This window comes from Eurytemora carolleeae, unplaced genomic scaffold, assembly GCF_000591075.1.
Source record: "Eurytemora carolleeae unplaced genomic scaffold, Eaff_2.0 scaffold547, whole genome shotgun sequence".
Classification (NCBI taxonomy): Eukaryota; Metazoa; Arthropoda; class Copepoda; order Calanoida; family Temoridae; genus Eurytemora; species Eurytemora carolleeae.
This window is the reverse complement of record NW_019396443.1, coordinates 71594-94330: the sequence shown is the minus strand read 5'-3', so window position 1 is coordinate 94330 and position 22737 is coordinate 71594. Positions and strand designations below refer to the sequence as shown.

The window sequence follows — 22737 nt, the reverse complement described above, 5'->3', positions numbered from 1 at the left end:
ACATGCATACTATACACTGATGGGTTGACCGACACTTTTCACTTGATTGACAAAATATACCACACAGAACTACAGAGATAGAGATATGTATATAAATTTAATACAGTTAGGAACACTTCAAGCATATAATACAGTTAGAGACACTTCAAGTATATAATACAGTTAGAGACTCTTCAAGTATATAATACAGTTAGGAACACTTCAAGCATATAATACAGTTAGAGACACTTTAAGTATATAATACAGTTAGGAACACTTCAAGCATATAATACAGTTAGAGACACTTCAAGTATATAATACAGTTAGGAAAATAATGACATTAAATAATTAGATTGAAACTAGATTTTTAAATGATTTATTTAATATATATTCTTGCAGAAGTAAACCAGTATGTTTATTTTGATATATTGATACTATACTTATCAGAGTATAATATTTGAGAAATATATTTAGTTTCTGCTGACTGGTCAACAATATATTTTTATATAATAAATATGTTTAGATATTTGACCTTGGTAAAAATAGATTATGTATCTAGACATTACTTAACATTTTTATCTTATCGTAAATAAGTTATCACTAACATTCATCTCAAAAACACTTCAGTGCTCCATTTTCATATTACATTACATTGTACTCAGGGAGTAAATGGAATGAGTGATCAGATTTATTTACAGAAAATGCATTATTTTAGAACAAATCATAGATTCAATTTACATAAAATATTCTGTATAAAAATATATGCAGATNCCCACCCTCTTGATATTTTGACATTACTATTAGTTAGATATTGTGGTTTGAAGATGTATTGTATTATCAGTCATATCTGCATATTCTGGATCTATTGCATGGTTTGAAGATGTATTGTATTATCAGCCATATCTGCATATTCTGGGTCTATTGTGGTTTGAAGATGTATTGTATTGTCAGCCATATCTGCATATTCTGGATCTATTGTGGTTTGAAGATGTATTGTATTGTCAGCCATATCTGCATATTCTGGATCTATTGCATGATTTGAAGATGTATTGTATTATCAGCCTTATCTGCATATTCTGGGTCTATTGTGGTTTGAAGATGTATTGTATTGTCAGCCATATCTGCATATTCTGGATCTATTGTGTGTTGAAGATGTATTGTATTATCAGCCATATCTGCATATTCTGGATCTATTGCATGGTTTGAAGATGTATTGTATTATCAGCCATATCTGCATATTCTGGATCTATTGCATGATTTCGAATCTAAACTTTCTTTAAGAAAAATTTAGTTTGCTTGCTGCAGAATATTTAATGCCTTAAACGCAAATGTCACAAATATAAAAATAGATTTTTCAAATTGTTTTTATCTAACAATTTGACATTTTAGAAAAATGAAAGTCACTTTTTTTCAAAGGAATTGAGTTTTTGCCACAAACTCAAATTTTCACACACTGATATATTCTCAAACTGATGGTGTTAACTTTAATGGTATCAAACTTTGACTACTTAATCTAACAGAGTTCATAGTTTGAAATATCAAAGGTATAAGACATTGGATTGCAAAGATATAGGAATTAGAAAACCTGAATTTATGGCAAAAACTCAGTTCCTTTCTTTTTTTCTTTTATAATATTGTTTTTTTTCCCGCACAATCAGACTGAGTCATTAAATTTAAACAATCTATTTCCAAAGTAAACCTTCACTTTCAAACCCATTTCTAAAGTAAACCTTAACTTTCAAACCCATTTCCAAAGTAAACCTTAACTCCCAAACCCATTTTCTTACCGAGCAATTACTTCTTAGAGTTTTAACCCCATTTCACAGCGAGCCTTCATTTCCCCTTTTTTGTATTTTTTGTGTTTTGCTTCTGTAGTATAAATTTATCTTAATTTTATTGGACTTTTGCATTCGTATTTAATACATTTATTAATAAGATGGATGATAAAGAAAATACGAAAACAGTTTAATTCGATTTAGCTCGAATAGGTCGAGCTCGGTAATCCGTATTCTCAAGATTTTTTTTATCCTGAATTTTTAACCAATATTTAGAAAATCTAAAGAAGATATACACCTAGACCTAGTAGACCTAGTAGACCTAGTAGACCTAGTAGACCTAGTAGACCTAGTAGACCTAGTAGACCTAGTAGACCTAGTAGACCTAGTAGACCTAGTAGACCTAGTAGACCTAGTAGACCTAGTAGACCTAGTAGNATACAGTTAGAGACACTTCAAGTATATAATACAGTTAGGAACTATTAAAGTATATAATACAATTAGGGACATTTCAAGTATACAATACAGTTAGGGACACAAGTATACAATACAATACATTTCAAGCATATGATACATTTTATGATGCACAAATCCTTGAACGTAGTAAAATAATTCTAGGTATTTCTTAAATTTGATTCAACAATTCATTCCAACATCCCACCCTAGAATATTGTAGAGGAGGGGGGGGGAGGAGGAGCAGGCTAAAGGGAAGGGGAGGAGGAGGAGGAGGCTAAAGGGAAGGGGGGGGGAGAAAGACAAAAATGCAAAGTAATGTTCTACTTGTGTTTATTATCTGTTCTACATATTACAGTTTGTCTGAGTTTGTATTAATATTTAAATATCTGCAATATGCTTAAATACACATAATACATAATAGTTGGGGATACAGGAGTAGACACTAGATTGTATTTAATTCTAGGTAGACAGTATTAATGCTAGCTATATGAAATCACATTATACCTAAACCTTTACTTTTCTATCCTATTTATACTATATTCTTGAATCTATCCTATTCTATTCTATCCTATTCATACTATATTCTTGAATCTATCCTATTCTATTCTATCCTATTCATACTATATTCTTGAATCTATCCTATTCTATTCTATCATATTCCCAAATATTCTCTTGTATCCAATTCTATTATATTGTGCTACCAGCAGGGAATGCATTACTGTTGTAATTGTATAACTCAGTTATTTCTATATAAACCTATACATGCAGTGCTTTACATTATACTCATTATAGTATTCAGAAAAAGGGGGACATCTCACATCTTTTATATAAAATAATTAACTATTTTTAGGTCCATGATTCTGCGTTTTATCCAATTCTAGATTTCCACAAGACAATATTCTATAAAACCCTCTATATTACAACTTTTTTTATCCAGGACTAATAAAATTAGAAGGAAAAGTAAAGATAACCCTAAAAAATATTTATTAAATGAAAGTGCACATCCAATATTTAGAAAATATTAGTTTTACCTTGACTCGTAGTAAAAATACAGATATATTGCTTTTATATGGTTAACAATGTCTGATTATGCTATATGTAGTTTGCACTCTATACACTGCATATTTTACAATCATTATAAATATATTTTATTTCAGTTGAACCTCCGGAGCAGGATTGCAGGTTTCCAGATTGGTTTGTAAACCACAGGACTTGGAGATCATTAAACTCAGAGATATATATCCAGGTTCATTCAAATCATGGATTCAAGTTGGAGAACTTTCAAGATAAATTCAACCCGGAGAAATCCTTCTTGAGCTGTCATTCCCTTGTTGGTTCAGATACATTGACAACCCGAGTTGTAACATACGTCAAGAGTAAATGTGATTCAGGTTTTGTTTGCACAGAAATAACTAAATCCTCTGATGGAGTGATCTCTGCTAGGTTTGGTCCTAAAGCCAGGAATCCAATTGAAGCTTGTAGTCAGCTTTACTTTACCTATTCTGTTATCAAATCATTTTTATTGGTTTCCAACCAAATTCCTGTACAGACATGTTCTCTCTCCGGTAGATACCAGTTGGAGATGGTTAGAGTACCAGGGGTATCAGGAGTACCTGGAGTACCAGGAGTATCTATATTATCTGATTGTTCTACTCCAACCTCTCTTCATCTCACAGCTGGTTGTGGATCCAGTTCCCTGACTGTAGAGTCTGAGTGTGAACCTGGAAATATTACAAGAACCTCATATACTTGTCATTCACACTGGACACAGGATGGACGAAGTAATCTAATTCTTCGTCGAGAAGATTCCATCTCCACAATATGTCTTAGCTCTGCGGATAAGCTACTCCACGTGGGAGATACTGGTTGTGGTTTAGAAGCTCCGGTTTACAGCATATCAGAGACAGGACCTTGCCTTCAAGCTCTCTCATCCCAACCTACTAGTTCTGCTCCAGTTCATGGTTTCTCATCTCTACTCTTCATTATGGTACTATACTTGTCCAATCCTATAGCATAGTATGGGTACTAAAACTTAAAGAGTAAATTAATCTTAGAACACACAATTCTAAACTCGATGTTTTAAATCTAGCTGCAACTGGAAAATATAAACCTCTGACAACTAAAATCAAAATATATCATATAATGGATATACAAACTATCCAAGTGAAATGTGATGAAACACAATTGAGGGAAACCCCTGAACAGTGTAATATGCATGAACCTTTATGCATGAACTGTACAACGTACACAAAACAAAGAATCTCGAAAAACAAATCTCAACAATATGTACTTTGTGCTCTAAACCCTCAATGAATTATGATTTTTTTGAAATATTAAATTTCTTTAATCACCCTCCCATTTCCCCGACCCGTAGTGGTATATCTGCAGTATGTATAATTATATTTATATATATGTACTCGTGTTTAGTGTGAAGTTAATCAATCAATCTATCAAGCATAATTCAAACTTCAACATTTTCAACCCTTTCAAAATTTTTAAGTTCACTTAAAAACAAATTAGATTCAAATTACTACAAATTAAGTAGATACTATTGTGAATGAATTTATATAGTTGAGAAATATTTGTAAAATTGCAGCTTTTGAATTTTGTCATTTCTGACAAGAATATTAGCTTGATTATAAATTAAAATATGAAATCCCTGTGATACCTTTGGCTGTGAATAAATATAAAGTTTTATTATTCTTATATTTGTTAGTGTCTAGAGCTCAAAAAAGACTTAATTTTTTAACGCAAGAAACTTTGTCTGCTGCGCTTAAAAGATATTTAAAAATAAAGATCAAACTTGAGTAGATTGTTTAGAATATTTGTTGAAGGATGCTGCAGGGCAGAATTCTGATTCCCCCTGTTGTTGGTCAGTAGTGCCTTTAGGTATACGCGGCCCTTGTAAAGTATATGTAGAATTTAGAGTATGAAAACCTAAACTTGTTTTTAAAATTATGGGGTAGGAAAACATACATTGGCACGTGTGGGCACTACTCCGGCTAAACCGAGTGTATAGACTAGTACCAAGAGATATAAATCTTTAATACTATGATCTTGGAACCTAGAGATACAACTCTTTAATACCATGATCTTGTAACCTAGAGATACAACTCTTTAATACCATGATCTTGTAACCTAGAGATAAAAATCTTTAATACTATGATCTTGGAACCTAGAGATTTTACTCTTTAATAGCATGATCTTGGAACCTAGACATACTACTCTTTTAATACCATGATCTTGGAACCTAGAGATATTACTCGTTAATACCATGATCTTGGAACCTAGAGATATAAATCTTTAATACTATGATCTTGGAACCGAGATATACAACTCTTTAATACCATGATCTTGGAACCTAGAGATATTACTCTTTAATACCATGATCTTGGAACCTAGAGATATTACTCTTTAATACCATAATCTGGGAACCTAGAGATATTACTCTTTAATACCATGATCTTGGAACCTAAAGATATTACTCTTTAATACTGTGTGATCTTAGAACTATTAAACAAATACGAACTGATCAAACTTAAGTAATCTGTGATGTAGTTTCTTGGACAGTGTAAGCACGTTAAACTAAAGTGAATATCACGAAAAATTGAAATCTTATAAGTTTCCAATCATAACACCTCTTATTGAAGATCTATTGAGAAGAAAAATATGAGTTTGAATTTCTGATATTTACCCAGGATAGAGGAGCTAAGAGGTCACAAAGTCGTTCCAATAATGTTGCAAAAATATGACATTCTCCTACTGTTCAATTTGCAGTGTAGGATGACTGATGAGTCCTGAAGGCTGTTATGGGGTTTAAACATCTCAATTTTGTCACATCTCGATTTTTCTATTCACGTGACCTTTTATATTCATTCTTTTATTGCAGCCAAATCAGATTTGTGTTGATAACCTGGCAAAATACTGATTATCCTTTACTCCGACTGGTTCTATATTTAACTGCTCTGTAAATCAGATTTGTGTTGATAACCTGGCAAAATAGTGATTATCCTTTACTCCGACTGGTTCTATATTTAACTGCTCTGTAAATCAGATTTGTGTTGATAACCTGGCAAAATACTGATTATCCTTTACTCTGACTGGTTCTATATTTAACTGCTCTGTAAATCAGATTTGTGTTGATAACCTGGCAAAATAGTGATTATCCTTTACTCCGACTGGTTCTATATTTAACTGCTCTGTAAATCAGATTTGTGTTGATAACCTGGGAAAATACTGATTATCCTTTACTCCGACTGGTTCTATATTTAACTGCTCTGTAAAGTGAGATGAAGGTATTTTACTGATCAAGGTTTAAACTGGATCTATTATCTGGAGAATAGACAGATTTTAGTATAATAAACCTTGTAAACCTTATCCTTACACAAGGATGAAAGTTTAATACCTGGTGTTCAGAAAATATAATTCAACCTATGTTTGCGAATTCTTTTTTGTTGGAACTAAAATAACTAAAGAATTATACTACGATGTTCAAGTACAAAATATTACACTCAACAAAAATTGGACACGCTGTGGATGCAGTAGTATAATCTGTATTATCCCTAATACTGAAGAAGTGTGCTTAAACATGAACCCTTGTTAAAGGTTTACTCCGTATATGTCGTTAGACTCCTTAATTCCTAAGTATGCACTGAAGATAAGGTGTTTGATAACAAAATATACTTTTTATTTTCAATATTATTAATGTTAATGCCGGTAAACTAACTGAAAATACCTGAAAACAATAAGCATTTTAAAGATACCCCGGCATGCTAGTCCTCGCACTAAAGATATCCAAAGAAGAAAGTTTATATCACACTTTTTCGTGGACATTTTTGTCACTCGTTTATCATTTACAGATTTTTCTTTCTACTAACTACTACATTTTGTATTTGATAACCAACATAACATTTATATTCATTTTTGGACACTAACTATTGTTTATACTTTGCTCTAGAGGAGGGTTCGGACCCCGGAATACCCGAAGATTGAGACAAATAAAGGCAATATTCGTGAATAGAGACGGTCCTGTGCTCTACTCCGTACTAAGATATACATCTACTAGATGAGATTGGGTATTAGAGAATATACAGAGAGGGAAGATCTGGTTTCGGGATAAACTTGAGATTTCTAGTATTTACATTATGTAGGATCTAGAAACTTCTCATCCTGGGAGAATTGTGAAAATATCTAGTTTCGTCTGATCAGTTCGGATCCTGACATATCCATCCCCAAGAGGGGGGGGGGGGGTAACTAAATCCTTCAGAGGTTTCTTTTCTAGGATGGAGGGAAACCAATGATACTCACGAACGAATCTGGGGTATTCAAATTTTTATTTAGAAAGCTTGTTAAAACCTCTAGACAACTAGAATATTTTTATCCTATATACTTAGAGTAAATCTGAACCTGGAAACCTACAGTTTATCTTAACCTGAATACCTAGAGTATATAATATATATGAACCTTGAAACCTAGAGTATATTTAAACCTGGAACCCTAGAGTAGATCTGAACCTGCAAACCTAGAGTATGTATGAACCTGGAAACCTAGATTATATATGAGCCTGGAAACCTAGAGTATATCTAAACATGGAAACCCAGAGTGTATGTGAACCTGGAAACTTAGAGTATATATGAACCTAGAATCCTATATTCTAAATGAACCTGGAAACCTAGAGTAGATCTGGACCTGTAAACCAAGAGTATGTATGAACCTGGAAACCTAGAGTATACATAATCCTGGAAACCTAGAGTTTATATGAAACTGGAAACCTAGAGTTTATCTAAACCTGGAAATCTAGAGTATCTATGAACCTGGAAACCTAGAGTATACATAATCCTGGAAACCTAGAGTATATCTGAACTTGGAAACCTAGAGTAAATATGAACCTGGAAACCTGATGTATATATGAACCTGAAAACATATAAAAAAATGAACCTGGAAACCTACATACCTTATTAAATTCATATTCATGAAGAACATAAATATAATTAAAATATACATGGTTTAACACATGACCTAAAACTAAAATAAAATCATTATACAGATATACTTCGCAGATGCGAAGAAATGTTTGAATAAAAAGTTTGATGGGGTGAGGTCCCGAGGTCTTGAAGGGAAGTATCTGGTTTGCTATGCATGGGTTGAAATGAAATAAAGATGTTAAGGGCGAGGGGAATGTTTTTGAGTTTCTTCTAGAGAGGTTACAAGGTTCAACAGATTATCAGAGAAGTTGACAGTCAACATCCATTAGTTCCCATCATATATATTTTCAAAATCAAAACAAAATCTCTAAATGAAATATTGTATTTTTTATTGAGGAGCCAGGTTTAGAACCAAATTTTCTGTCAAATCTTAACATTTTCTATTGATGCATGACTTATATAAAACTTTAAATAAAAAATCTACAAAAAAACTTATTTTTATTTCAGTTTTAAATCTTCAAGTAAAGCTGCATATTATTGGATTGCGCAAACCTGATAATTAAAATGGAATTCATAATTTAAACATTACAATTTTTTGACGGCATTTTGTAAAATCCAATATTCGTGGACTTTCATTTCTTGAGAAAGGTGATAAAGTAAAAACGGAATATAATGTTGTTTTTCGAAATTGAGAAAAATACAAAGGAAGTGAATCTCCAAGTTTAAAATATCTAAGGTTTACAGTATCAGGTTGTAAACATATAGGGATTGGAAAATTTGAGTTTCTAACAAAAGCTTAGTTCCTCTCAATCCTTTGTTTTGTTGCATGATTGTTTTTTGAATTCTCAAAAAAGGGGAAGCGAAAAAAATGGCGAAATTAATTCTATAAAATGAAAAGATTTGCTTCTTTGAACCTACAACGTAATCAGAACTTGATTTTTTTGTGTTTTTAAAAAACTAACTCATCTTTAACATTCCTGCCTTTTTCCTACTTTTTATGATTTGTTTGAAAATGAATTTGTTTTTGAAAATCTTGTTCCGCATGCTAGTGTAAAGTCCATAGTGTTGAATTCTGTTGTTTTCAGGCCTGTAAAGGTAAAGAGTAGTTCTAGGCGTGTTTCTTTGCAATATTCCCTAGTAATATTATATTTTTATCAACGCAATAATACTGTTCTTTAAAATATTAAAACGATCGAGAAGTTCATGGAACTAATGTTAAACGGAAACAACGATAAAGATTAACACTTGAAAACAATTAAAAAAGTAAAATGTTTGAAAATCGGTTTAACTTTCATAAACGTTAGCCGCTATTCTTAGCAAACTACAGCTTTTGTCGGACATCATTATCATGAAAACTATCTTATTTTTGGACATCATTATCATGAAAACCATCAAATTTTTGGACATCATTATCATGAAAACTATCTAATTTTTGGACATAATTATCATGAAAACTATCTTATTTTTGGACATAATTATCATGAAAACTATCTATTTTTTTGACATCATTATCATGAAAACTATCTATTTTTTGGACATAATTATCATGAAAACTATCTTATTTTTGGACATCATTATCATGAAAACTATCTAATTTTTGGACTTGATTATCATGAAAACTATCTAATTTTTGGACTTCATTATCATGCAAACTATCTTATTTTTGGACATCATTATCAAAAAATCTATCAATTTTAAAGATGATACTTTATCCACCAAACCAAATATGAATCCTAATAAATAAAAATAAAGAGCGTATTTCTAAAAAATTAAGAATCCGTCCTTTTGTTCCCAGCCCTACAGCGTAGACATCAAATTTAAGAACCGGAACTAAAGTAGGGAATAAAACTTAACTTAATATCAAAATTACATTTTAAACTTTCTATCCAAGAACTGTTAATTCCAACTGCCGTGATGCAGTTTCTATTTAAATGCGCAAAGTTATCGTTCAGAAATTTTGACAATGTTTGTGGTGGGTGGGGGGACATGGGCGTATACAGAAATAATTCTAGGGGGGCAAAATTTGTTTGGCCCCCTCCTTGGAGCTCCTTGGGGGGGGGGGCAACATTTGAAGTGTAAATTCAAAACATTTGGCTTCTTGGATATCAGTGAATAAGTATAAGATACTTTAAAGGTACACATACAGTCCAATTATTTTGCATGTACTATATTTTATCTCTCCTTCAAACAAAACTAGCAAAAAAAGCATTGTTTCTAAAATATAGACATTTTATTATAATGTTATGCTTTAGTAATAGTTAGTATTTAAACTAGAGATAGTAAAAGACATTTTTGAAAATGAAGAAACTCAACTTAAATTCTATGAGATGAATAAAGACAAAGGTCCAGAAAAAAATTATGACTTTTAAAAGTTTCTGTTGTGAAAAATATAGGAGTACAATTATAATCTATATGATAAATCTCTTCGTTCATTTATATGTTTGCTATGGCTGGCTAAACGGCTGAATCAAATGGGCTGAAATTTAGTGAGGAAACTCATGGAAACACATAGGGATGACATAAGCTCAATAAATTACATTTTTTGTTTTAACTCGATTTTTAAAGTTCCACGGGCAACGCCGGGCACTTCAGCTAGTTTGTAATAAAAAGAAAGATTACAAAACGGCGGTGCAATGAATAGAGTAAATTAAATTCCAATTAAAAAAAAACAAAAAATGATCTTTTACTACCTCCAAACTCAAGCCTTTGTGGCTTGGCATTTAAAAATATTTGTTTTACTTCGCTAACCCTGATAGCGCCCATCCGATCAGGATAATTGTGCATTCTATATAGATTTTTCATTCGGACTTCTGTCATGGTGGCTATGGTCCACGTATGCACTGAATGAACAGCAAACTAATCTTTTTATGTTCTTCACTCTTGAGTTTAAGATTTGAAAAGTGTGAAAGCTCTGAGTTCTAGTGGGTGGGAGGCTACACCCCCCTTACAGGTCTAGGGTGGGGCACTGCCCTCTTGCCCCCCTTTATACGCACTTGGGGGAATATATTTTTACCTGTTGTTTGTATAATCTTTACACTGTATAAAACTATATCAATATCAAAACGAAACCCATTTTAGCTCCCTCTTTTAGCTCTTTTCCATTGTGAATCTGCTTCGACAAAGATTTAAAGGATTCCATTGTGAATCTGCTTCGACAAAGATTTAAAGGATTCCATTGTAAATCTGCTTTGACAAAGATTTAAAGGTTTCCATTGTGAATCTGCTTCGACAAAGATTATAAGGGTTCCATTGTGAGTCTGCTTCGACAAAGATTATAAGGGTCCATTTTGAATCTACTTCGACAAAGATTTAAAGGATTCCATTGTGAATCTGATTCGAGAAAGATTTAAAGGGTTCCATTGAAAATCTGCTTCGACAAAGATGTAAAGGGTTCCATTGTGAATTTGCTTCGACAAAGATTTAAAGGGTTCCATTGTAAATCTGCTTCGACAAAGATGTAAAGGGTTCCATTGTAAATCTGCTTCGACAAAGATTTAAAAGGTTCCATTATGAATCTGCTTAGAAAAAGATTTAAAGGGTTCCATTGTGAATCAGGCATGAAAGGCCGGCTGCAATAATGTGGACAGTCCCTTTAAGATCAGACAAATATTCTGCTCTGGAAACACAATCAAATCCAATTCTCGTACAGAAATATATATATTATATGTTTTGTGTCCGACTCAGATATTGATTTGACCATATCCTGGATTCTCTGGAAGTTTGTTTTCAATATCATATTCAATTATAAGATCCTCCCTCTCCTATTCCCTATCCAACCCCCTCCCCATTCCTTCAATGCCCCCTGGAGACCAACAAATCTGCACTTGTTTATCTTTCTATTTATCTATTTTCTGTTGTAGTGTCCTGTTATGTCTCCCTATAGCTGTCTACTCGGGTCTACTGTGTAGTCGATCCTCACACGTAATCCGTTGATAGTCTACCTACCTGAAATCAAAATATACCTATCTGGTTGTCTACCTACCTGAAATCAATAACCCCCTATCTGGTTGTCTACCTACCTGAAATCAATATCTATCCATCTGGTTGTCTACCTACCTGAAATTAATAACTACCTATCTGGTAGTCTACCTACCTAAGATAAATATCTACTTATCTGATAGTCTACCTACCTGAAATTAGAATCCACCACTCCTATATAATCTGCCAGTGAACTGATGTATCTATGTGTAGTATTGTCCAAATACACTATAGGCCTATTCAAGTGATAAGTTAGAATTTTAAGCGGATATATGTGATATATTAGATATTGGAGATTTCAATGCTAATCGAGAACTCAATGCCGTGAAAATCAATTACAGTGTCCGTATACATCATACATGTTGAATTTTAATTGGCTTTTCGGTTTGGACAAACATGCAAACTTCAAAAAACACGTAGAATGAAACATGGTTTCGATTTTAAAACACATAGCTCCAGGTTTAAACACAATGTACCAGGTTTAAGAACATTGTACCAGGTTTAAAGACTTAGTACCAGGTTTAAACACATAGTACCAGGCTTAAACACATAGTACCAGGTTTAAGCACATAGTACCAGGTTTTTGCGCATAGTAGTACCTGGTTTAAACACATAGTACCAGGTGTAAGCACAAAGCACATAGTACCAGGTTTAAACACATAGTACCAGGTTTAAGCACATAGTACCAGGTTTTTACGCATAGTAGTACCTGGTTTAAACACATAGTACCTTGCTTAAACACATAATAGTTGGTTTTTATCACATAGTACCAGGTTTAAAGACAAAGTACCAGGTTTAAACACATAGTACTAGGTTTAAAGACATAACACCCGTTTACAACACATAGTACCAGTTTTAAGCACATAGTAGCAGGTTTAAACACATAGTACCATGTGGTAAATACATAGTACCAGGTGGTAAATACATAGTACCAGGTTTAAACACATAGTACCAGGTTTAAAAAACAAAGTACTAGGTTTAAACGCATAGTACGAGTTTAAAATACATAGTACCAGCACACAGAAACAGGTTTAAACACATAGTACAAGGTTTAAACACAAAGTACCAGGTTTGAATACATAATACCAGGTTTAAGCACATAGACCAGGTTTAAACACATAGTACCAGGTTTAAATACATAGTAATAGGTTTAAGCATTTATGCTGATTGCTCAAGATTAAACACAAACACTCCGGTAGACACAATCAGATGTTCTTCCCTCTATTAGGAAACACAGATGTTCCCTTGAATTTACTAATATTAGATTATTCTAGATCACTGTGTATTCAATACAAGTCTAAATAAATATAGAAATTGAATAAAAGTAGGGGGGAGGGGGTATAAGGGGGAGAAGGCGGGTGGTAGGAGGTGGAGCTTTTATTCTTTTAAAATTTGCTAAATTCAATCATCTCGTAGAATAGGAATATTAGTAGACAGTAGACGGAGATATTTAGAAAATTCTGCAGCAAATTATAGTTGTCAATTCATTCAAAATTGGCAGGGGTCTTTGAGGGAATACATTGCTGGCACTTCAAACAGTTACTGAAAACCACTTTTAAATGGAATTAAGAGCCATGAGATTGAGAATATCCTTTCGTCGTTTTACTGGGTTTTAAGGACTTTGCACCTAAAATCAATATGTTGTGAATAAATAGGCAAATACTCTAAAAAAGTGTATTTTCGAAAATAAACCAAAATACATATAAAGTCAAAAATATGATGATTAAAATATTAAAAGTATAACTCAACAAAGTTGTTGTTTAATCGCTAAACGTAAGAAAGTTAATTGCTGTTGCGTATTCTCTGCGTACATATTGAAACCAGTTCTCTCTGGGTGGATAAAAGGAGGATAAAAGCTTTTCATTTTGATAATTTTGATAATTCACATGATAGTTTCCTATGACTAGAATATTTTATTAATTGTTTATGTGAAAATGGATCCCATGTCAGGCTGTGACATCCGCCTTGTGTTTACTTTACCGCCCAGAGACAGTTCACTGCTGTTAAAAAAATGCGTACACCTCTAAAATAACTATCTTTACAATATAATTATTTGCTTGTATGTATAGTGTATATTGTATATATCATCTTTTGTTATTAAAACAAACTCTTCTCTCTTGAGTATATTGTAAAGTCCAAAATGCTGCGAAATAGACAAGTTCTCAAAATTTCTGCAAACTTTCATTTTTTGTTTATATTTTGAAAAGAGAAGTTTATACACTATTAACTTAGTATGTTAGTGTAAGACACAATTACACAAAATCATCCTTTTCTCTCTGTTCAGGCCTTGGTCCTCACCTTCCCCTTTCTTTTAAATCACACACCCTTCCATCCCCTTCCTCCCACCTCTCCTTTCTTTCACCATCCCTCCCCTCCCCCTTCCTTTGAGCCAGGCCTTTCTCTTTCTCCCTCCCTCCTCACGCCAAACTAAAGTAAATCGAAGGAAGGATTGAAATCTTATATGTTTTTAATCATAACTCCTCTTATTAAAGAGCTATTGAGAAAAGCAAATATTATCAAACATGTATGTTATTCTTTGACCGGAAACAAGTCTGTTTGATGCTGCTTCTTCCTTTTTATCCATCTCCTTCCGGTCATTCTTCTATATCTTTCCACATTTCCTTTAATTTGAATAATAACCAAATAATAGATAATATACAAGTATGCGGCACTCATTCCCTTCTTTACAATAATTTGAATAATAATCAAATAATACATAATATGTAAGTATGTCTTGTCTTGTATAATATATACTGAGTAGAGGGAGGAGAATACTCATTTAGATTGATTTAGGAGTTCCTTGCCAGTTTTATTCATAACTATCTAACTATCTTGTAGTCCTTGTCTAATTATAACTATCTAACTATATCGTATTTTTTTGTATTGTATTATTATAACTATTATCATAACTATAATCTAACTTTACATTTGTCTGAGCTAATTATAACAATCATAACTATCTAACTATCTAGTTGTCTTAGACTTATCATACATATCTAGCTATTTAGTTGTTTAGACTTATCATTACTATCTAACTATCTAGTTGTCTTAGACTTATCATACATATCTAGCTATTTAGTTGTTTAGACTTATCATCAGTTTATAATTCCCTGTCAAGGACACAGCTAGGTAATCTATAGAGGGGGGGAGGGAGGGGGCGTACCCCTGTACATGTTATAGATCAGGGGAGTGGGGTGGGGGAGTAAATGATGTTTAGCTAAAGTATACACTATACATTCACCATATTGAACAGAGAAATCGAAATGTTCCCCTTCTGCTGTTTTTTGGTTCAACAGTTTTCTGATCCAGTAATTATGATTAAACTATCATCCACCATATCAGCTTACAAACCAACTTTGCTCCCTTGCATCTCTCCTCATCTAATCCAACATCAGACGTTATAAAAGGAGATAATGCAACGTGGACTGAAAGAACTCGGACATAAGAAAGAATGAGTACAGGAAAAACTAACATGAAACTACAGACTTCAATTCAGAGGGTTCGATATAATAGGCCTTGAGTTCTAAGTTAAGAAAAAGTACTGAAAGAATCTGAGTAAAGAGCTAGGATTGAAAGGTTTTGAGTAAAAAGCTAGGACTAAAAAGTTCTGAGTAAAGGGTAGAAATGAAATGCTCTGAGTGAAGAGCTAGGACTGAAGGGTTCTGAGTAAAGTGCTATGTTCTTAAAGGTAAACAGCTAGGATTGAAGGTTCTGGTCGGTTAAAGAGCTAGGACTGATAGATTATGAGATAGGAGCTGCAGGATTGAAAGGTTCTGATCAAGTAAAGAGCTAGGACTGATAGATTATGAGTTAGGAGCAGCAGGATTGAAAGATTCTGATCAATTAAAGAACTAGGACTGAAAGTTTCTGAGCAAAGGCTAGGATTAAAAGGATCTGATCGTGTAAAGAGCTAGGACTGAAAGTTTGTGAGAAAGGAGCTTGGGTTGAAAGATTCTGAGTAAAGAGATTGGACTGAAAGGTTCTGAGTAAAAAATAGAACTGAAAGTCTCTGACTGAAGAGCTAGGATTGAAAGGTTCTGAGAAAGACTTCAATATCAAGCTGGAAATAGGTTTACTGACATGTCGTTTTATTTGGATGCGTGAGCTCGTGCCCACACAATTTAATAAATTATTAAAGTTAAAAAAAAGATTTGGACTAAAAATCTAAGTAAAGAGATAGAATCGAAACTTTATGAATTAAGAATTAGAAAAAGGACGACGCATGAAGTGACCTAGGGTAGGGAAAAGGTACGAGGTTTAAAGCTAGACTACCAAGACTAGGGCTAGATATAAACTAGGATTCAATTTTTTGAGTCAAAACTCGGATTGAAGAAATTCGAAGTAAAGCTCGGAGTAAAGAGCTAGGATTAAAGAAGCTCGGAGTATAGAACTACGATAAAAGAATCCGGTGTAAAGAACTAGAATAGAAGAAGCACGGAGTAAAGAAGTAGGATTTAAGAACCTCGGAGTAAAGAAGTAGGATTAAAGAAGCTCGGAGTAGAGAAGTAGGATTAAAGAAGCACGGAGTAAAGAAGTAGGATTTAAGAAACTTGGAAGAACTATGGATAAGCCTAGGAGTAAAAAAGTAGGATTTAAGAATCTCGGAGTAAAAAAGTAGGATTAAAGAAGCTCGGAGTAAAGATGTAGGATTAAAGAAGCTTGGAAGAACTATGGATAAAGCTCGGAGTAAAGAAGTAGGATTCAAGAAGCTAGGATTAAAGAAGCTCGGAGTAAAGAAGTAGGATTAAAGAAACTTGAAAGAACTATGGATAAAGCTCGGAGTAAAGAAGTAGGATTAAAGAATCTTGGAAGAACTATGGATAAAGCTCGGAGTAAAGAAGTAGGATTAAAGAATCTTGGAAGAACTATGGATAAAGCTCGGAGTAAAGAGCTTAAATCTACCTGTAGGAGAGAGTAGAGATGTATGATCTCATGTTGTGAAACCAAATGACTATCAAGACTTAATCAGTAATTTGTCATAACTGATAAGTAGAGGGACACACACCCAAAAGGACATGCAGACTGATGCCCCCCTCCCCTATACTCCCTCCTTCTGATCTGCACCCCCCCCCCCTCATTTACCTGTACTCGCTCCCTCTATTAATCTAATGTTCTCTTAAATACAAATATTACATCAATCAATACATAAACACGCGTATACCCACAATATGCAGACATACAAAATTACAAATTACTACTCACGTACATTCTTACATAAAGAAGGTAAATGACAATCATGAATCTACCTTTTCATTATTTCAAAAATAACAAATATAACAAGAATACTAAAAACTAAATTATTTATAGTAACTCTGAAAATTTTACATTAATTTCCATTTAAGAAATCGTGCAAAGCGTGATGTTTAAGAGAGTAATTTAGGGATCCGAAGTAATCAAAGAATCTAAAATGGCACAGAGTAGTCTAGGGATCATACTAGAGTCAAGAATAATCTAAGATTCGAACAGAATCCGGAGTATTTTAAGGTTCTATTAGAACCATGAATAAGACACTGTTTAATCCCCATATCTTTGCAACCTTTGTTATTTCAAACTTTAACTATTTATGATATCACATAATTTTAGGCGAGTATTTGTAGTAATCTATCAAATAACAGAACCAGAAGTAATCTAAGGTTCAAACAGAACCAGGAGTAATCTCAGATTCTGAGAGAACCAGGAGTAATCTCAGATTCTAAGAGAACCAGGAGTAATCTAGTATTCTAACATGAACCAGAGTAATCTAAGATTCTAACAGAACCAGGAGTAATCGAAGATTCCAACAGAACCAGAACTAATCTAAGATTCTGACAGAACCAGGGTAATCTAAGATTCAACAGAACCAGAAGTAATCTAAGATTCAACAGAAACAGGAGTAATCTAAGATTCTAACAGAACCAGGATTAATCTAAGATTCAAAAGAACCAGAAGTAATCTAAGATTTAACAGAACCAGGAGTAATCTAAGATTCAACAGAACCAGAAGTAATCTAAGATTCAACAGAACCAGAAGTAATCTAAGATTCAACAGAACCAGAAGTAATCTAAGATTCTAACAGAACCAGAAGTAATCTAAGATTCTACAGAACCAGGAGTAATCTAAGATTTAACAGAACCAGGAGTAATCTAAGATTCGACAGAACCGGAAGTAATCTAATATTCAACAGAACCAGAAGTAATCTAAGATTCTAACAGAACCAGGAGTAATCTGAGATTCTAACAGAACCAGGAGGAATCTAAGATTCAACAGAACCAGAAGTAATCTAAGATTCAACAGAACCAGAAGTAATCTAATATTCAACAGAACCAGAAATAATCTAAGATTCTAACAGAACCAGGAGTAATCTAAGATTCAACAAAACCAGAAGAAATATAAGATTCAACAGAACCAGAAGTAATCTAAGATTCAAAGAGAACCAGGAGTAATCTAAGATTCTAATAGAACCAGAGTAATCTAATCTAAGAGATCTTTGAATAAACACTGAATCAAGAGTTTATGGAGATTGTATGCTAAAGATACAGAGAAGGGATTACGTGAGAGTTTATTTTAAAAAATCATTTAATCAGACACAAATCTGGATAATAAGGATGGCATGATGTAGGATTTAAAGGAGAAGGAGACTTATGTTATAAAAAAAGATACGTGGAAATATTAAATTTTACAAAATTTGTCAAAATAATTGACAAAATAAATCAGAAAAAAGTAACACTTATTCCGAGATAAAAGGGTTCAAATATTAAAGTTGAAATTACGAAAAAAAATCTGAAAATCATTGTTAAAATGTTTGTAAATACGCAAACAAGAAATATGAAGGTGGATATATGTATGTATGTTAACACGGCTGTAACGATTGAGACCAAACTCAAATGTTCTAATAATCCCTATATCTTTGCAATCTCTTGGTATAAACCTTAGAAATTTCAAACTTAGATGGTTTGATTCAACGACATTGGATTGCGAAGATAAAGAGATTAACAATTCAGAGTTTGTGGCAAAGACTGAATTCCTTTTGTTATCAACCTGATATAGTATTGTTAGAAATACGTAGACAAACTAAACATTTTTATATTAAACATTTTAATATCTTGTAAAAGTATTGAGTTGAGTAGGTGCTAAGTACCAAATACAGATAGAAACTCAAATTCAAGTGCTATCAGGGAATTTAATCAAAATCATATTACACACATCATATGTTTGCATATTGTATCTTTGAATAAATACAAATAAAATACAACAAATAATTGAAAAACTTTTTATATAATGAATCCAAAAGTTCTAATCAAAGTTTATCTTACTAGATTCAAGAATAAACTATAAAGCATGTAATGTGTATTGAAATGTGTATTAATGTGTATCTATATTTATGTATGATTTTGTTTTAAACTTTTACAGGAACCGTATACGTAATTTTAAGTTTCCCTTCATTTAAGAGTGGCTTTTCCGATTAACAACGATACCCTTTAACCTTTTTACTGATCGATGATAAACAATAATAGATTTTTTAAATTAGGGAATCTCTGTGAAGGTGGTTTGCGGATTAATACAGACACGATAAAGAAAATCTTCGGAACTCAAAACATTTTAAGATTACGTTCGTAGTTTCCTGAAGATCTATTACTCTTCTTTCCTAAACCCATCCTCTCTCTTCTCTCCAGATATCTCTTATTCTTCCTCCATCTATATTCTCTTCACCTCCACCTGTTCCTTCTCCTTCCTCCATCCATCCTCTTCTACTCATCCTCCATCCATACTGTCTTTACCTCCACCCGTTACTTATCCTTCCTCCATCCATCCCAGCTCTCCTCCCACTCCTACCTTCATCCATACATCCTCAGATCTGCCTAGGATGCAAAATAAACAATAAAAGTGTTATAAAGGCGCTAAATTTAACTTTTAACCCTCGCCAATATCCCTCCCTCCTCCATTATTCCCTCCCTGACGGTTACATCCTGACACTTCAATCAAAAAGAATCAATATTCTTAATTAACAAGAGATCTCTTGATTATTATGAAAGTCCAGGTAAACTCGATGTATCGATCAAATCCAGAAATATATGTCTGAACAAGTTACTGAATTATCATTTGGAATTTAATGAAATATTTTGTGTTTTGAGTCAGAGAGAAAAACTTCTTTTAAACTCTTAACCACCCGTTGATTTAGTTATCCAGAGATGGAATTTAAAGTTCTTTAAATTCGGCCACAAGGGCGTATACAGAAATAAATCTAGGGGGGGGCAAGATTTGCGCGAAGCGGAAAATTTTTTTTTGCCCCCCCCCTAGGAGCTCCTAGGGGGGGCAAAATTCGAACTGTAAATTCATAACACTTGGCTTCTTGGATATCAGGCATAAGTATAAGATACTTAAAAGGCACACATACAGTCCAAATAATAACCTTCTAAGCACTACTTTATCTCTCCTTCAAACAAAACTAGCAGAAAAAAACATTGTTTCTAAAAAATCGACATTTTATTATACTTTTATGGGTATATTTAGTATTTAAACTAGAGATAGTAAAAGACATTTTTGAAAATAAAAACAACTTAAACTTAAATTCTATGAGATGAAAAGAAGTACAAAGGTCCAGAAAATAATTATGACTTGTAAAAGTTTCTGTTGTGAAAAAAAAGTAGGAGTACAATTGCTGCAATCTATTTAAAAGTTCTTCATTCATTTATATGTTTGCTAGTATGGCTGGGCAAATAGCGGAATCAAATGGGCTGAATTTTAGTGCGGAAACTCATGGTTACCCTTGGGGATAACATAAGCTAAATAAATTATAATTTTTTTGTTTTAATTAGATTTTTAAAATTCCACAGGCAACGCCGGGCACTTCAGCTAGTTTGAAATACAAATTGGGGGTGCAATGAAAAAAGTAAATTCAATCCAAATTAAAAAGACAAAAAATGATCTTTTACTACCTCCAAACTCAAGCCTTCGCGGCTTTGCATCACTACTAAACAAGACTAGCATATAATGTAAAGTGTGTGAGCTGTACAAATGTATGCAGACTGTGTGTTCTCTGAACCCAACTAAACTCTGTTTACTCTGTGAACTTAAAAGTTAAAATAAGGTTAGGTTGGTTAGGTTAACTTGGTTACAGCATGAGCACTGCACTGTAATTATATATATTTTAAAATTTAGATTTTTTATAATAATCATGAAAAGCAAACTTATTTTTTTTGTGTTCTTCACTCTTCAGTTAAGATTTGAAAAGTGTGAAAGGCTTGCAGAATTCTAGGGGGGGCTACGCCCCCCCTTTACAAGTCTAGGGGGGGCACTGCCCCCCATGCCCCCCCCTGTATACGCCCTTGGGTTTCATCATTACTCATCGAGCTTATTCGGAGACACTCCTAGTATACTTAGCTCGACAAAGCTGGTTTCGTCTGAGCAATTGTCAATTGAGCAATCTGGGAAAAGTATGAGAAGAATTTAAAAGTAAGACAATTTATCATAAATTATTAGATTAATCTTTTTTCTGCCTTTTAACTGAAATAAGTTAATTCTAGAAATTTTTTTCGCCTGTGCGTTTCAACCTGAAAATATGTGTGAGACCTGACAGGTGATTTTCTATCGGATCTGGATTCTAAAATGATTATTTGTCATTTAACATCCTGGAGCACCCTGAATTCCCGGTATATTATGATTTAATTAATTCTCTTCCTCCATGCATCGCCTCCTGCCTGCTAGAATCTATATTAGAATTATGCACACATGAAACAATTAAAAAAAATTAGTATAGACAGTTTTATTTTCCTATTTTCTATTTAAATTTTGTACATAAGTATGCGGCACTCATTCCCTCCTGTACAATAATTTGAATATTAACCAAATAATAGATAATATTCAAGTATGCGGCACTCATTCCCTCCTGTACAATAATTTGAATAATAACCAAATAATACATAATATACAAGTATGCTTATTTAGTTGTTTAGACTTATCATTACTATCTAACTATCTAGTTGTCTTAGACTTATCATACATATCTAGCTATTTAGTTGTTTAGACTTATCATAACTATCTAACTACATAGTTGTATTAGACTTATCATAACTATCTAACTATCTAGTTTTATTTGACTTATCATAACTATCTAACTATCTAAATGTTTTAGTCTAACCATAACTATATAACACTATCTAGGTTTCTTAATCTTATCATAAATATCTAACTATTTAGTTTTCTGTGTCTAATCATAACTATCTAACTATCTGGTCGTTGTAGTCTTATCATAAAGATCTAGTTTTCTTTGTCTTATCAAAACTATTTAACTATATCGTGGTCTTTGCCCAATAAAAAATATCTAACTATCTAGCTTTCTTAGACTTATCATAACTCTCTATAGCTATCTAGTTATCTTTGTCAAATCATAACAATCATAACTATTTAACTATCTAGTTGTCTTAGACTTATCTAACTATCTAAATGTTTCAGTCTAACCATAACTATATAACTATAAAGTTGTCTCATTTATTTCTTCACAACTCATCTATCTGATTGTTTATTTCATTCTTAACTATTTAACTATCTAGATGACTTTAGTCAAAACTATATAAATAATTCTAATAAAACTATGAATGAAAACAATTTGTAGATACGATAAATAAGTTAAAAAGTTGTTGATGAAT

The 22737-nt window shown here is 32.8% G+C and overlaps 1 protein-coding gene across 5 annotated transcripts in view; it reads left to right on the top strand.

Annotated features, from left to right (window-relative positions):
- Positions 1-4907, top strand: part of LOC111703408 (uncharacterized) — an 11199-nt gene extending 6292 nt beyond the window's left edge. For 3 of the 5 annotated variants that reach the window (XM_023475343.1, XM_023475344.1, XM_023475345.1), the window contains one exon: positions 3368-4319. In XM_023475343.1, coding sequence (XP_023331111.1) covers positions 3368-4227 — 860 coding nt within the window. In that variant the 3' untranslated portion in view covers positions 4228-4319. Of the gene's footprint in view, positions 1-3367 lie in introns of all 5 variants that reach the window. The other 2 variants (XM_023475341.1, XM_023475342.1) reach the window with 1 other exon arrangement.
- Positions 4908-22737: the final 17830 nt, after the last annotated feature.